The sequence below is a fragment of the Fonsecaea multimorphosa genome, assembly GCF_000836435.1.
Source record: "Fonsecaea multimorphosa CBS 102226 unplaced genomic scaffold supercont1.7, whole genome shotgun sequence".
Lineage (NCBI taxonomy): Eukaryota > Fungi > Ascomycota > Eurotiomycetes > Chaetothyriales > Herpotrichiellaceae > Fonsecaea > Fonsecaea multimorphosa.
Window position 1 is genome coordinate 682,212 of NW_015971641.1, and position 15,869 is coordinate 698,080.

At 52.0% G+C, this 15,869-nt stretch overlaps 4 protein-coding genes across 4 annotated transcripts; 2 read left to right on the plus strand and 2 right to left on the minus strand.

Moving 5' to 3' along the window:
• Positions 1-326: 326 nt before the first annotated feature.
• Z520_04473 (uncharacterized protein) lies at positions 327-6,880 on the minus strand (the record flags this gene model as incomplete). The annotated part of the gene is made up of 2 exons (XM_016774980.1): positions 327-6,717; positions 6,771-6,880. The coding sequence occupies 2 exons, from the start codon at positions 6,878-6,880 to the stop codon at positions 327-329; spliced, it is 6,501 nt and encodes a 2,166-aa protein (XP_016633960.1).
• Positions 6,881-7,359: 479 nt separating this feature from the next.
• Positions 7,360-7,886, plus strand: Z520_04474 (uncharacterized protein; the record flags this gene model as incomplete). The annotated part of the gene is made up of 3 exons (XM_016774981.1): positions 7,360-7,366; positions 7,421-7,476; positions 7,542-7,886. The coding sequence occupies 3 exons, from the start codon at positions 7,360-7,362 to the stop codon at positions 7,884-7,886; spliced, it is 408 nt and encodes a 135-aa protein (XP_016633961.1).
• Positions 7,887-8,173: 287 nt separating this feature from the next.
• Z520_04475 (uncharacterized protein) lies at positions 8,174-9,202 on the minus strand (the record flags this gene model as incomplete). Its single annotated transcript, XM_016774982.1, has 1 exon — positions 8,174-9,202. One exon carries the CDS (start codon positions 9,200-9,202, stop codon positions 8,174-8,176), a length of 1,029 nt encoding a protein of 342 aa, XP_016633962.1.
• A 1,046-nt stretch (positions 9,203-10,248) lies between these two features.
• Positions 10,249-13,728, plus strand: Z520_04476 (uncharacterized protein; the record flags this gene model as incomplete). Its single annotated transcript, XM_016774983.1, has 1 exon — positions 10,249-13,728. The coding sequence occupies one exon, from the start codon at positions 10,249-10,251 to the stop codon at positions 13,726-13,728; it is 3,480 nt and encodes a 1,159-aa protein (XP_016633963.1).
• Positions 13,729-15,869: the final 2,141 nt, after the last annotated feature.

A 15,869-nucleotide genomic window follows, 5' to 3' on the forward strand; every position in this document is an offset into this window, starting at 1 on the left:
GTGATCACGTTGGCACGCCGAGGGTCAAGGCTGGGCTCCTGATTGGTTACCCATCAGGCCGACGAGGCTGTACCAGATGGGCGCCAGACAAGGCCATGCGTGAACATGTCAGCAACCTTTACCACATCAAGTCAAGCAATCTCCCTATTGAGTATCTTGATACTTAATACCGTCATCATCCCTTCCCGGGCACTGGTTTGCAATACTCGCTGAACGCTCACTACCCTGCATCCGACTATCTAGCCAAGAAAGAAATAGACCAGCAACGACTCGGACTCCACAACGCCCAACCCTGCTCATTTCCAATTTGTTCAACTTCCCATATCCTATGCCGTCATCTGAAAGTAATCGTTATGGTTCTCGGTGCCTGCCGTCAATGGCTCAGTGCCTAGCCCGCTGTCACTGCCATGATACTTCATCCCTTCTTCAGTAATGGCAGGTGGGGTTTGCAGGTCAGGCAGCGTTTCTGCGTCGAGAATGGGACTGTGCGGTCCGTCCATCGTGGTCAGGGCCATCAAGTCCTCTCGGTTCTCATCGTTTTGATGGCCATCTGCAGCTTGAGCACCGTGCAGGACCATGGCCGTTTGGGTATTCTCGTCCGCTTCCTGTTCCTCATCCTCCTCAGCAATGCTGTCCGTCTGTCCGTTGACCGTCCCAACAATGCTGCTGCCACAGCTTGTCGACCGCCTGCTGTCTCTACTCAACGTGCTTCCAGTACCATATGTCATGCTGTCGGTGTACATGACGCTCGTGCCATAGCTGGTCCTCCTCTCAGTGCTTGTTTCGCTATGGTTGTCGTCATCGCTCTCATCGTGGTCAACGCCAAAATTCTCTTTGTCCGTCAACTCTGTTGGGGCACCATTCCAGCTGGCCTTGCGTCCGTTGAGATAACTACTAGGGTTACTCTTCACAGACTGGCTTCGTTTGAGACTGACAAGGCCGGTTGACTTGGGCACAGGAGCAAGCATTAATGCCATATCAGGCGTGTTTCGACCACGGTTACCAGTAACATGGCTGGTGCTCAGAATTCGACGATCAACAGTAGATGTTCTCGGCGTCGACGCTGCCTTGGCATTCGAGGTAAGTGGCGTCCTCTTTTTCAAGGCTGTACCAACGGCGCTGCCGATCGCCGACTTTCCGCCTCTGATAGAGGTCCTTGCTGTTGCCGTGCTGGTGGTGCTGGGAACACGCTTGAGGCTCATCGATGCATCCCGTTCGGCCGGACTGATTCTAGCTCTGTTGATAGCCTTGGAGGATGTCTTGACCGCTCGAGCCTGATTCACCAGTCCCTCAAGGATTCGACGCTCAAGGACCTCTGCTCTGGCATTCATTTCGCGCATTTCGTCTTGTCGGATTTGCAGGGCGGTCTCAAGCTTCGCCACATCTCGAGTCAATTTTTTGGTCTGTCCAATGAGCTGTTCTTGTTCTCGCCTCAACATTGCCATGGACTCCAAAAGAGAATTCTTCTCTTCGTTCAGGGTAACAATATCAGCCTCGACTTTCTCCTTCTGCGCCGTTCGCTTCTCCAAGGCGATCGCTGCCTCCGTTGCCTCTGCAGCTTTCGAGTCATGGTGCTCCCCCATCAGTCTCGCCTGCGTGGTCACCATACTTGCAATCTCAGCCGCGGTCGACATAACTTGGTGGTGGATCTCGTCAAGTTTCTGGAGGCTGGCTAGAGAATCTCGAGTCTCTTTCTGATGGTCCTCCAGCCCTGCAAACATCTCCTTGGCTGCACTCGCATGGGAAACAAGCGTGTCCAGTTTGTCATGCAGCTCAGTACTGTCTCCCGCTGAATCGGCATGCGATAGAAGAGTGTCCAGCTTTTCATGCACCTCACTAATCGCCTTGGACGGGTTCTCCTGGGAGAGCAGGGTGTCTAACTTGTCATGCAACTCGGACATATTCTTCGCAGAGTTTGCATGGGAGAGGAGAGTGTCCAACTTATCATGCAGCTCACTGTCGTCATATTCCCTTTGGGCAGGGACTTCCCTGATTGGTTCAGCGGCGGGTAGGGCTGGCAACAAGGGTGGTATGGCAGCTGGGATAGAGTCCACGCCAGATTTGATCTCCTCTGTAGCTCGTGCAAAGCTCTCTGTTTGCTGTTGTGAATGCTCGTAGTGCTGGGTCACCACTCCGAGCACTTCCTGGATCGCAGAGAGGACTGCTGGTTGGTGGTCCGACAGACTGCCCTCAAGCCTTGTTGCTGCGGCCAACGTCTTTGCGATTTCCTCCCGAGTCACACCATGTTCGAAGGCATTGCTGGCGTGGAGGTTGTCCACCTTCGAGTTAGTCTCTTCGATAGAACCAAAGACGGTTTTCGAGTCTTCAGAGATCCGCTCACAGGTTTCTGTGACTGTGGTTCCCAAAGTGTCCATGAGCGATTTGAGATCGTCCACAAGCGCTTTCGTACTGTTCGTGGCTTCCAGATGTGCACTGTCTCGCTCCTCTAGAGAACTCAGCTTGACGTCACTGGCAAGCTGAGCATCGTCGTACTTGTTCATCAGCAGAGTGAATTTGTCTTCGATCACAGATTTGAGTTCCGCACCCGTCTCCTCGTGTTTGCTGAACAGTGTGGCATCTCGTTCTTCCATCTCAGCTTTAATGGTAGAATGATGGTCCATGTGCCGTTCGAGTTCGTCTTTGATCATGGTGGACATTTCCTCGATACTGGCTGCAGTGGCATACTTGCTCATATCGTCATGGTGCATTCCAAGTACTTTGTTCAATTCCACGATTCCCTCTGCACTTCCTTCCACCTTTCCCACGAGCTCATCTCGCAGGTCGCCGATGACGTTTTTGACATCGTCGATCTTTGTGGCCAAGCCGCCATGTTCGATCTTTCTGGCCTCAAACGCTTGCGCAGTGAGACCATTGTCGGCCTCGAATTGCTCCCGAAATGCTTTGAGGTCATTTTTCACGTCCGTGATGTCGTCCTTGCGTGGGAGAGAACCAAGATCTGGCGGTCTGATATTCTCCATCTGGGTCTTGATGTCCAAGCACAGGGATTCAACGACTTCCAAATCGGACTTCTCGAGACTACCCTGTTCGGTCCTGGGTTTCTCCAGCTTGGCTCTTAACTCTTCCATGCTGGTCTGAACGTCTTTCAACATCAACTCGATCAACGTGAAATCTTCTCTGTTGGTTTGTTCAGCAGCCCGCTCGCTGGCTTCGTCGACCACTAGTTTGATGTCCTTGAGGGCAAATTCCAAGGAATCGATCTGACTCGACTTGGCCAGAGGCTCAGAGTCCGGCGAAAGGCTCTCGTCAATCCTCGCTTTGATGTTTCTCAGTAAAGTTTCGATGGCTTCGGTGTCTTCTTTCGATGCAGCATTCTCCGGCATGACCAGTTCTGGCGGAGGTGCATCGCGAACTCCATTGACAGCATTGGCTACCTGGTCGATGGCGGTGTACAGGCCCTCCAGGTCATCTTTGTGGATTCTAGTCTCGGTAGTATGGGCTCGGTCGACGGACTCCTGAACTTGTTGTATGGCATCTTGAAGCTCATTCATGTCTTCTTTGTGTATTCGAGCCTCCGTCGCAGGGGGTGGCCCAGCCATTCCGTCCAACGCTTCGACTTTGATTCTCAACTGTGTGATCATCACCTTTAAGCCTTCGATCTCGGTGGAGATGCGGTTCTGGTCGTGTATCACCATCTCCTGCCCACGAGCGGTGGCGGCGTCGGATTCGTCACCATGTTTCTCCTGAAGCCTCGAAATATCCGCTCGGACGTCTTCAATCCCCGTCTTGAGCGTATCAAGGATTTCGTAACTTGCACTGAGGTCAACTGGGCGGTCAGTCAATTTCTGGATGTCGGCTCGGATACCGTCAACTCCGTCCTGAAAAGCATCGAGGAGTTCACTGGTGTTGGACAGAATACTTTCATTCCCGTCGATTTTCGGACGAGACGAGGCAAGTCCCTCTCGGATGGCGTCGAGAACTTCCTCACGGTCAAGCGAAGAGCCGTTTTTAACGAGAGCCCCAGCAAGGGCTGTGCGCATATGCTCCAATTCGTCCTTGACTAGCCGCACAATGTCTTCACTGTTACTGCTGAGGGTCGATTGGCGGTCGTCAGCTATGTCACGAATAGCATCGAGGATCTCGTCCTTCTCAGATAGAGTATGGTCCCTAGCCATATTCTTGCTGATGGTTTCGCGAAGATGCTCAAACTCTTTCTCCATTGCGTCCAAAAGTTCAGGTGTGTTCGGCGCTCCATTCCCGCGTGCTGCAAACCCTTTGTCGAGATCCGCTTGCATCGCAGCAAATCCAGCCTTGACTGTGTCGATGATTTCGTCTTTGCCAGTGACATCGGCAGCACGGTCCACGTAGCTTTCGATGTCGGACCTTAGGTCTTCGAGTCCATCTTTGAGCGCGTCCAGTACCTGTTCCGTGTCCTTACCGCTGGCCGCTGAATATTGCTGGAACTCATTCTTCATGCTGCCGAGGAACTCATGCATAGCTTCGATGACACGTTCTCCCATTCCTCCTAGGGGATTCTGTTCGCCTTCCAAACAAGCTTTGATGGCGTCAAACAGATCCTCGCGGTTGAATTCGACCTCTTTGGCAACGCGATCATGTTGAGAAAGGCCATCCTTGATAGCGTCACTTATTTGATCTCTGGTGACAGTGTCGTGTTGCGCTAATCCTTCTCGGACAGCGTCGAAGACATCGTCTTTGGTGAGGTCGATGTCTATGCCCCGTGACGCAGACATATCTGGCCATTCAATACCCTTGATGCCCTCACAGACAGCTGCAAGGACGTCATCCCGAGTTATTCCAGCTGGCGCTGGGATGGGGGGAAGTTCGAAGTCGGCAAGGCCCTTCCTGACAGCCTCGAGCACGTCTTCATAAGTGGCGCCGGCATCTTTTGCTGTGGCTTGTTGTGGTTGGTAGGATTTCAGGCCCTCCTTCAATGTCTCCAAGATCTCATCTCGCTCCAACCCGAAATGCTCGAGAGCGATCTCTGGTTTACAGTCCTCCCAGGCCTCTCTCACGGCAATGAGTAATTCTTCTCGTTCGGCAACAGGATCTCGGATTGGTTGTTCACGAGGCTGGGGTAATTCCGCGAGGACATCACGGACTGCCTGCACAACTTCTTGAGTACCGACCGCTGGGCGATTATGCTCTGCTGATTGTCTCCCGCTTTCTTGAACAATGTGGTGCATATGTTCCTTAAGCTCAGCAAGCCCTTGCTGCACGATAACGGCGATCTCGTCCCGCTTCGCTGCTTGTGTCTCAGCACCAGCGCCTTTGGCTTGGGATGTCGTTTGGTCCAGTTTCTTTGCAAGCTCACGTCCCATTCCCAAGACTTCTCCACGTAGTTCTCGAACCAAGACTTTCACTTCATTTGTAAGACCGCCTCCTTGAGCCAAGGATTGCTTGACACTCTTCAGCATCGTAACAATGTCGTCAACGGCAGACTCAGAGCTTGACATAGAGCTCCGTCCTTCGACGCCTGATTTTGCTTTGGCTAGAGTTGCCGCTTTTGAGTCCCCTTCAAGATAAAGATCAAGGTTTGAGGGACCCTTAGTACTGTCTTTGCCGCTTGAGCGAACCAGCGCGCGAGATCCAGATTCCTCCTTCATGCCCTTCATGAACACGAGGATATCTTCCAACTTCGACATCATGGTCGGGTCGAAGGCTGTTGAGGTAGTGACATCTGAATGCGATCGAACAAGAGCTTGTGATTTTACTGCTTCGAGAGTGCTCATGATTTTGTCTTGGCCTTCGCGAGTGGCCATCTCTCTGAGCACTTTCTCGAGGAGGGCAATGCTTGCAGCTCCGTCAACACATGTGATGGAAGGCGACGCGGTCAACTCTCGGTCAAGTGCGGCAGAGAAGCTAGATGGGCTGCCTATACGTGGCAGCCCGAGGCTCTTCGGGCGTGGGGAGCCATTATGTGCCTTGTCGTCGAAGTAGAGCCCCAAGGTAGGTGTTGATCTGCTCGCGTCCGGAGGAGCAGCAAGTAAGCGAGAGTCGAGGTTTGTGAACTTGCTTTCCAGACCCGCTATGAGTTCTCTGAGACTTTTGCGGATGTCTTCGTCCCTCGCCGAGGTGGCCTCCTTGAGGCTCATGAGGTCGCCGTAGTTTTCTTTGCTTCTCTTGTTCAGACTCGACATCTCTTTCTGAACGCTTGTAATGATTGATGTCAGGCTCAGAATTTGGTTTGACAAGGCATCAAAGGAGTAGGACGTCGGGACTGAAGGCGATGCCCCATTTGTTATGTCACCAAGTGGCGTGGCATCCTGCCGATTTCTAATTGTCTGCAAGGCCAACATGTTCGACGGCGGCGGCGTGTTTTCTGTTTCTCTGGACCTTGCCGAGTTCCTCTCGGTGGGTGTCGGAGTCTCTGACCTCGGTCTTGTCGGACTGCGTTCCGATGGTTTATTGCTGGGAAAGTCCTCGAAGTCCACGAACTTTGCCGTTCGCAGGCCTTTGTCTGGTGATCTTCTCTCTAAAGAGTCGCTCAGTCTAGTGATGCCGGGACTCTGCAGATTCTGCATTCGCCTATTTTGCGCCCGTATGACATTTCTGTCTGGTGAGGTAGGAGGAGGGTTGCTGGTGTAGCCACTAGGGGCATTTTCTCGAGCTCTGGCGGCTATCAGGGCGGCAGCTTCGTCAATCCGTTTCGATGTGTTAGATCTAGTCAGAGGGCTTCCGGGAACTCCAGGGTTCAATGGAAGTGGCGGAGGTGCTCGATCAGGATCTGAGCTGTCCCACCTTATCACCGGGTCAGTATTGGCTGAGGTTCCCCAGCAAGAGCAAGGACTCACATAGGCACTGAGGCCCTGCCGGACTCTGAAAATGAATGTTGATGCTTGATGATTCGAGACTCAGCACGGTCCCGCGAAGCATCCCGCGAACTGGCAGAGTAAGTCGACATGGTCAATGCCTCTGCGCGGAGATTTTTCTCGCGAGGAATGTTGTCAATCAAACTGAAGCTGGCCAGTGCTCATAACGCACTTCGTTTACTCCGGCATGGGCCAGCAAGAACCCAACGATCAAACAAGAAACAATAGCACAATAAATTCAACGATGCTAGTATAACGGTGAAAGCAAGAGACTTTGGCGCTGGTCTGCTGGCACAAGGTAACGTCGGGTAGCAGTGCCTCTGTGATTGGCTAGACGAATCGGGATGTAAACAAAGCTAATTGACAAATCGGCCGACCTGCCTCTGCAGTTGAGGGGGGAAAGGCGGAGCTAGCGTGGACCACCCCTGTCACACGTGACCTCGAAAACCCTACTTCGCCAAGACCAATTTTTGAGCAATTCAGCACCGGGCGGATGAGTTTAGCATTTTGCAGCCTCAACTTCTCCCGAGTTATCCAACAACCTCTTCAAGCGCGAAAGTCTGACCTCAAGATGAAGTGTGAGTAAGATCGCATACAACTGTACTTTGCGACATCATTGACACATGAGATAGTCCTCAAGGTCGGCCGCGTGGCCATCATCACTCGAGGCCGATATGCCGGAAAGAAGGTACGGACAGAGAAGACGGATTTTAACGCATGCGAACGATCGGAGGTCTAACGATTTCTCTACAGGTTGTCATCATCCAGCCAATGGACTCCGGCACGAAACAACATCCATTCTCCTACGCCTTGGTCGCAGGCATTGAACGTTACCCTTCGAAAGTCACTCGCCGCATGGGTAAGAAGCGAATGGAGAAACGATCAAAGGTCAAGCCATTCATCAAAATGATCAACTACAACCACATCATGCCCACCCGGTACACACTGGAGCTGGAAGGACTGAAGAGTGTCATTTCGAACGATACATTCAAGGAGGTTTCGCAAAGAGAAGATGCAAAGAAAAACGTCAAAAAGGCCTTGGAGGAGAGATACTTGAGCGGCAAGAACAGATGGTTCTTCACGCCTTTGAGATTCTGAGTGTGGGGTTGTGCATCATGTCTTACGAATGCATTTTGCCATGACACGCCGCGGCATGGGGCGTTTAGACGCGAGGTCTTCGGGAGGCAGGAATCATTGCAACACCAATGCATCAACCCCTCTTTCGGGCAGATTTGAGGTCGGTCCGATGCAGCGAATGTTTGCTGGGGAGGACTTGACACCTGAGCCGGCGAAGCTGCAGGAAGACACGAATACGGCTCGAGTGAAAACAATTCAATATTCAGTGCGAAGATGTCCTCTTGTTGATGCGATTGAGTCTTCTGAGATCATTCGAGGTACAGATCATCTTTCAAGCGCTGCAGGTTCCGGAACAGCCCAGCAGCACCGCTACTTCCCTCATTCGAGCCTCTGGGATTTCTGTCCATGGCTGAGCTTGATCGTACAGAACTAGCCACCTTGGGATTCCGAGCCCTTTCTCGTGCATCCAGTGTCTTCCGCCTTTCTTCCACCAACTTAACCAATGAATCAACGAACTTCACTCTCGCCTTTTCCTCGCCCGTGCCCTTCCAAAGCATTGCCAGTTGTCTGTATTCTTCTACTCGTTGAGATGCGGCCTCGAGACCAGTATAGCCGGCCGACTCTTGCCCCAGTAGATCATCGATTTCTGCCCGAATGCTTTTCAATACCTCGCGCGCCTTGTCGTCTTCAGCTGTGCTTTGTATTCCCAACTCAGGCGAGGAGACTGAGATAAGGGCCGAAGCCATGGACAACTCAGAGGGAGGTATTGGCCATTTCATTGCTTCCCCAAATATGGCGATGACAGACTCAAGCCGTGCTTTCACCTTTCCCAGTAGCCGTAGTCGAGCCATGAAATCAGGCTCGTTCTGTGATTCCGCGTTTTGCAAAGAGCCATCACCCTCAGCTTCGGAATTCAAACTCGGTGGCTCATTGGCGATAAATTCGTTCTTGACGAACTGGCTAATATCATCTCGTAGCGAGTCGGTCAACAGCTCGTGAAATCCGTTCACATCACCCCGAAGCACCTCAACCTCATAGGCCAGACGGTTTCCACTGCGAATAATCTCGTCCGTCAAAGACGTCAAATCCGAGGAGGCACGGATGCTGATTGTGTTGAGCGACGTGAGTAGAGCAAGTGAGTCGGTAGAGGCACCCTGAATCTGTGTGGACCTGCTTGTCTTCGAGATCTGGGTCTGAGATGACAAGTTCAGGCTGGGCAGTGAATCGTTCAGAAAGTCGACGGGATCAAATTGAGGTTGATGGAGTTTTGCAAGTATAGATCCACTGCCGTCACCATTCTGTTCGCCGTGATCTTCGGCGTCTATGCGAGAAGGCATCTCGAGCTTGGGATTTCGCCTTTCGCCAGCTTCAACAAATGCGAGCCCTTCATGCGCGGAATCAAGCATGCATCTGCTCTTTCTTCATCGTGGACTTCTTGGCCGGTGGTTCAATGCTCTCCAATGATCGGCCATGCCCACGACATGTCGTGCACAAGGTCTTATCTTCCAGGGACAATGAATGTGGGAAATGGATCAAGGACTGTCATTTCTGAGCAGCCAACCTGCCCTTTCGGATCTCCATTTGCCTTCGGCTCGGAATAACTATATACCGACGGGCACGCATCCCGCTTGGCACGACCAGTCTGCTAGTATTTCAGATGTTCCTCCCACCTTTTCCATCTTCCTTCTTTTGTAGTTATCACACGTTGTTGAAGCTTTGTAGGTAGGAGACATGTTGTCTTGGAGAATCGTAAAGATCACTCGGGATGGTGAGACTGATAACAAAGCAAACAGAAACCAGTCTATGGACCAAGCTGCTAACAGGCAAAGAGAGAGTGAACATGGCAGTCCTGCTTGCCGACTTGCCTTGGTCTTGGTGCCCCAGGACCTGCAATTTGAACAGCAGCGGAAAACGAAGACGGACACATGGCCCGATGTTTGCGCCCTCTTTCATATTGACGGGGAAGTCGCTACGCTTGCGCTGTACCCTAGAAAGTGCGGCTTGGTTCTACCACGCGCTCTGCCTTATTGACTTTGACTGGCTGTGTGCCCTGTCGACCTCAATAACTGCACAGGCTGCCTCACTGCTTCCATCTCTGCCCAAACTTCCAGCATTCTCTTATGATTTTGAATTTCCTGCTCCTTCTTCAATCCTCCCTCCTTTCCCAACTTTTACCTCTCCATTCCACTCTCTCCTACATCCGCTGATGGCATCTCTCAACGTGATGCTGTCTGCGAAAAGCTGAGGCAACTCTTACTTTCCCTTCGTGAGATCTGTCAGCTACAGGATCCTCAAATCTGACTCCTCCCGAGACCCTTCAGCTTGCTTCACCAACTCCAGATCTACAACCTCCCTCTGTCAATCGCGCCCTACTCTACCCGCCATGGGCCGGAAGCTCTTCCTCAGCCACTTGGATGATGCCAACCGCCTACGCATCGAGCGCATCCACAGCATCCACAGCCCGGAAGAGGGCGTCGTTGCTTTCACCTATGTCTATCCCACTGGCAACCTTGAACAAGTCAATATCGAGGCATTTGCCAATGATCTAGGAGAATATCCGGACGGCAACTCGTTCATGGTGTGCTCCAAGGACACCTCCCTCGATCCTGTTGTTGCAAGAACTCTGCAAAAAGTCACCGAAAATGCCCACGGCAAGTCAGTTATCGACTTGGTGACTGAAGTTGCGGGGCTGTTGACAATGGTCATGACAGGAGACCGTGTCCAAGAAGATCTCATAACCGGCTATCTGATGGAGGATGATGAATTCGAGTTTATTTTTGAGGGTGATTCTGACAATGAATGTTTTGGCCTAGATACCTGTAAGTCCACCAGCACAGAGCGCGGCCACAACACCATAATCGACGCCGCCAGCATGTCAACTGCACCCCAAGGGATGGTGGACAAGATATGTGCAGATCTTAGAGCCCTCAAGGGTTCAGGCTTCCGTGTCGCGATCTTTGGAAACATCGCCACCGCCGGTATTCTATGCGTTTCAATCCGAGTTTCCAAGCTCGGCCTCTCGGACGAAGCACTGGAGGCGTGGAATGTGCCGCGAAAGCATTACTTCTTGTTGCTCATCAGATACATGCGGGGTTATTTGGACGCAGGCAGAGTCGTCACTGAGAAGGATCTGTCCGACTTCGTGGAGATGCGCGTGGGCCTTTGTGGCCACTATAAACCTTCCCTCCACGAAGTCCTCCGTCTCTTCCAGTACACGAAGCCGGACGATGAGCCCCCAGCGGACGATGCTGACGCCATATCAGCTGATCATCATCCCTTCGAAGCACTATTCATTGGCAATTCAATCAACCAGTTCCTCAACCAACGGGCCTTCAAGATCATTGCGGCTCGGGAACTGTACCAGCTCAGCTGGCTTGGCGCAGAGAAATTCATCAACGACAGACAAGCAGCTCCTTCCACCTCGAACTTTTGCGACATGATGCCCTATCACTGCGATGACGGAGGCTGTGCAAGCAACCTTCCCCCGGTAGTCATTGCAGACCACATGCTCCAGAACCCACTTGCGAAGGCCTCTTTGCCACTGATCCTGATGCAATTTGCCCTTAGACACTTCGTCCGGTGCACGGAATTCTGCCTCGTGTGTCACTGCCGGGTCGACGACGGGTTTGAAGCTTTGAAACCGTACGTCTGCTTGAATCCTCTCTGCCTGTACCAATATATGAAGCTTGGTTTAGGCCCTCGCCTGGAGTGGGAAATTATGGCCCAACCATACGTTGTCGACCTTCTGGTCAGCTTTTGCTACGCAGCTGCTGTTGGTGGCAGACTCAAAGAGCTTCCTATCGGTATGGACCTGGTAGTACCCGTCATACCCCGTCCCAGCATCCTGCGCACTACGGCGATGGCTTCATACAGGAAAGTCCATACCACATGGGTCCCGAAAAAGTCTTTTACATGCACGTGGAATACGGATTTGAAGTGCTTGACGGTCGGACAAGGGAAGAACACATCAATTGAAAAGCTCAAGCCTGGTGATTGGATTGTCCTCCTATGTGCTCCAACTGAGGCCGCAGCCCATTGCCGCGTCAAGAGTTTGGAGCTGCCTCAAATCTGGTTGGATGCATCAATCTCTGTTCCATATCCTGGGCATGTCCATGACCTCGACAGTCCTTCTGAAGAGGGAAAGACGGATTGCTATTTATACGACAAGACTTTTGACAGCCTCGCTCAAGAACACCAGGAGAACGCCATCATGACGTTGCTGGATGCCCTTCCATCTGTGATCAAGATGCGCGGCTCCTTGGAAGGTCAGGGAAAAAGCCAAGAGCCCAGCCTGGAAGCATCGCCTGAGAAGATTCCGAAGGCAGCATTGCATCTTCTCCGTTGGATTGTGGCATCCAATAGATCTTGCATCATGCAGGTTGACGACATCGAGAGCAAGGACGGTCCCTTAATTCCCGGGAAGGTCACAGATCGGGTTGGAGGAATGTATTCTTGGATTCAGTTTCGCTTGGCCCAAGGGGCTCCAGACAAAGAGAAGCGATTCAACGACAGCGTAAAGCGACATGCGCGGGCCACTGGAACCATGTATCCGACTCTTTTTGCATGGCACGGAAGTCGAACGGCCAACTGGCACTCAATCATTCGACTGGGCCTCCGATATGATGAAGTCATCAATGGCAGAGCATACGGGCATGGGATCTACTTGAGCCCTTCCGCGCATATAAGCTTGAGGTACTCGAGGGAGGTTGTCCCTGAGCGCTACTGGCAAGGATCTGAGCTCAAGATTGCGAATGTGCTTTCCCTGCAGGAAGTCGTGAATGACCCCGCGAAATTCACCTCCACCGCGCCACACTATGTGGTCCCGAAGGTTGACTGGGTGCAGACCCGGTATCTATTCGTCCAGACCGGAAGTGGACCCCGTCGCGACCCTGTGGGAATCCAAATCTACAAACAGGATCCCAACCGAACGGCTGTCAACGAAATGGGCTTGCCATTAAAAATCCCAATAACTGCCATATCGAAGGCTCGGAGACCCGGCAGCAGCATCGGCACGGTAGGAACGCCTTGCGGGAAGCGTACGAAGACAGTCTCGCAAACAAACTTGGCCGCAGCCGAACAACAAGAGGAGGACGCAGACAGTGTCGTGTCGGATGAGGATGATTTGGCTATCTTTCAAGCCGCCAAACAGGCCGATGACAATCGTGAGCCTTTTTTCGGATGCGACACTAATGCTGAAAGCCTGTGTGTCAATGGCAAGAAACGACCAGCGGAAGTGGCAGCAGATACCGACTTCGTACCTGGCGAATTGGACATCACGAACATCAAGTTCATGGAACCACCGAAGGACGCCAACCCGGTCGCCACCAAGGCACTCATGCGTCTGCTCAAAGAGGCGCTAAAAACCCAGGATGACACTCCGCCAGCCACACTCGGGTGGTATATCGACCGCAGCTTGATCAACAATGTGTACCAATGGATCGTGGCATTGCACAGCTTTCCGAGCGATCTACCTCTGGCTAAGGACATGAAAAGTGCCGGGGTGACATCAATAGTCATGGAGATGCGATTCACCAGTCAGTACCCTTTCAGCCCCCCATTCATTCGAGTGGTCAAGCCTCGCTTTCTGCCGTTCAGCCGAGGCGGAGGTGGCAACGTCACGGAAGGGGGTGCAATGTGCATGGAAGTGTTGACAAATAATGGATGGTCTGCCAGCCTCACTGTTGAAAGCCTTCTCCTTCAAGTCCGGCTGGTCATGTCTGATACAGAGCGACCTGCGAGGCTAGACAGACGACCTGGCACCTTTTACAATGTTGGAGAGGCCAAGGCAGCATACCTCCGTGCGTGCCGTAACCACGGCTGGGAAGTTCCTGCGGGGTTTGACACAATTCAGGAGCTGGACTGAGGCATTGGACGTCACCGGGCAGTATCGTGGGGGGAACAGTTCGACATGTTGCCCACAATACGACGTGTTCGACATTGAGGAGTATGGGGTAGGTTGGTAGACGATCAGAACAAGGAACTGGATTTGGCCATTCCACGAACAGGGCGAAAATGTAACGGCCGCAGGCAAGTCTCGCTTGGCCAGGAATTCCTTCGGTGGATGTATGAGTACGCAACTTGGGGCTAGGTAACACAGCATTGCATTGCATTGAGCATTGAGGGGCAGTCAGGGATACTGAATGATGCGCGACGGGCAGCCTTTGCATCGGAAGGGACAGGGTGACGTGACCTACTGAAGTTGACGGGCACGGCAACGCTGGTAGATCCGACGTTGAGATAAGAAGGGATGCTGTATGGAAGACCAGACAAACCCAGATAGTGAGCTTTCTCATAGCCGAAAAAAATTGTCGAGATGCCGATGAGGACCACTCTGCTTGGTCTATCTCTGTTTGTGTGGACAGAATAACACATGGTTGGCAAGCCACCGAGGATTCAAGCAGACAGCAGTGCAAGAGGTGATGGGATCCATAGACTGACACAGCCGAAAAATCCTGACATGTGCTATTTGATGTGTGCGTCTGTGTCTTCCTCTTTCTGTATATCACCCAAACACAACTGCGCACATGCTAGCGCGCTCGGCCCTAACTCTTTGACGGTAGGTATGCTCTTTTCTTTTCCCCCATTCTACCCCTACAGCAATCAACAAGATGGGCCTTTTTTTGAAACTTTTAAACTTTTGATTGTTGCGAATTGCCAATCGACCCAGGCCTACCTATTACCTAGGCAAGACTGAGACGTGGACCGGAGGAACGGGGACGGGGACGGGGACGGGATGTGGTTGAGGCGGTTGAGGCGGGTGAAGGCGAAAACGGGGCGTCGGGGCACTTTTCTACAGTAGTTTCCGCTTGCATTTTACCGGCACTAATCTAGCATATGGATGGATATGTACTGTGTACCTACTCTGTACATTCCATTATTAAGGACATGCATTGGTCGCTATAGGTGCGCTAGCTGTGTGGGCTTGGTAGGTGGTTGAATACCTAAGGTAGGTATGTAGGTAAGTAGGATACTGTATATAGCTCGGAGTATCACCACCAGGACAGATCCTTCTCGGAGAACTTGGATGGACAAAATATACACGGGTTCAAGTTGGGAGGTGGGTATATATATACCCCGTACCCAGTATTACAAGACATTTATCCCGGGGTGTGTATTCTGCCGGCTAGTATCTGGCTCTCTGCCCGTGTCATTCTTTCGTTCATTCATTCATCCCCATCCCTGGTCCAACTTCCCCGCGGGAAGGAATGGAGATGCCGGGTGGGTGGGTAAGTAGATCATAACCCAACGCAGCCCGTTGCATATGTATCGGTCGATGAGTCGCTGGGGGAGGGAAGGACCATTGTCGATTGAAACTTTAAAACATATGCAAATGGGACAGGAAACAAGGAAAAGAAAAGGGTCTCCGTGGGACGGGACGGGAGAGAAGATGGGTGTTTCCTTCTAGCTACTGCTCTTTACATCCAGTACACACCTAGTACCTAGTTGCGCTGATGTTGATCATGACTTGTTACAGGAAGGCAACTGTTGACTTGCCAAGTACACATCGATCTAGAGGGAGTCTGGGGTGTGTAGTGCCTACATACACAAGTGATGCTCCTCATCATTGCTTGGCCATTGCTAGGTGCATATGCAAGGCCGTTTTTAGAAGCCGCAGAATCCACCGCTTGCGCGCCGCATTTTCACATGCGAGAAAATTGTCACACATGAAAAAAGCATCAAGCAAGTCGCAATCTCTGTGACATAGCTCCGCCACGATGAGCTATGACTTGACAGACAGAGAGGGGTTATTTTGTTTTCTTTCTTGGGATGGCAGCGGGAAGCATAGTGCATCTGTCAGATGCCGGTCATCCATGGAAGGTTCCTCAATATGGTGCTTACCCCAGGAAAAAGATTCCGCGTTGCATGATGCGGGATAGGTCAGAAAAGGACCGTGCGAAGGAATTGACAGGTCAGCTTCCCGTCGTTGCAGGAGTGGCAGCAAGGATATAGATTGCAGAAATGCTCCTCGTCGACCGGGCACATTGTCATCCCACTTCCTTTCTG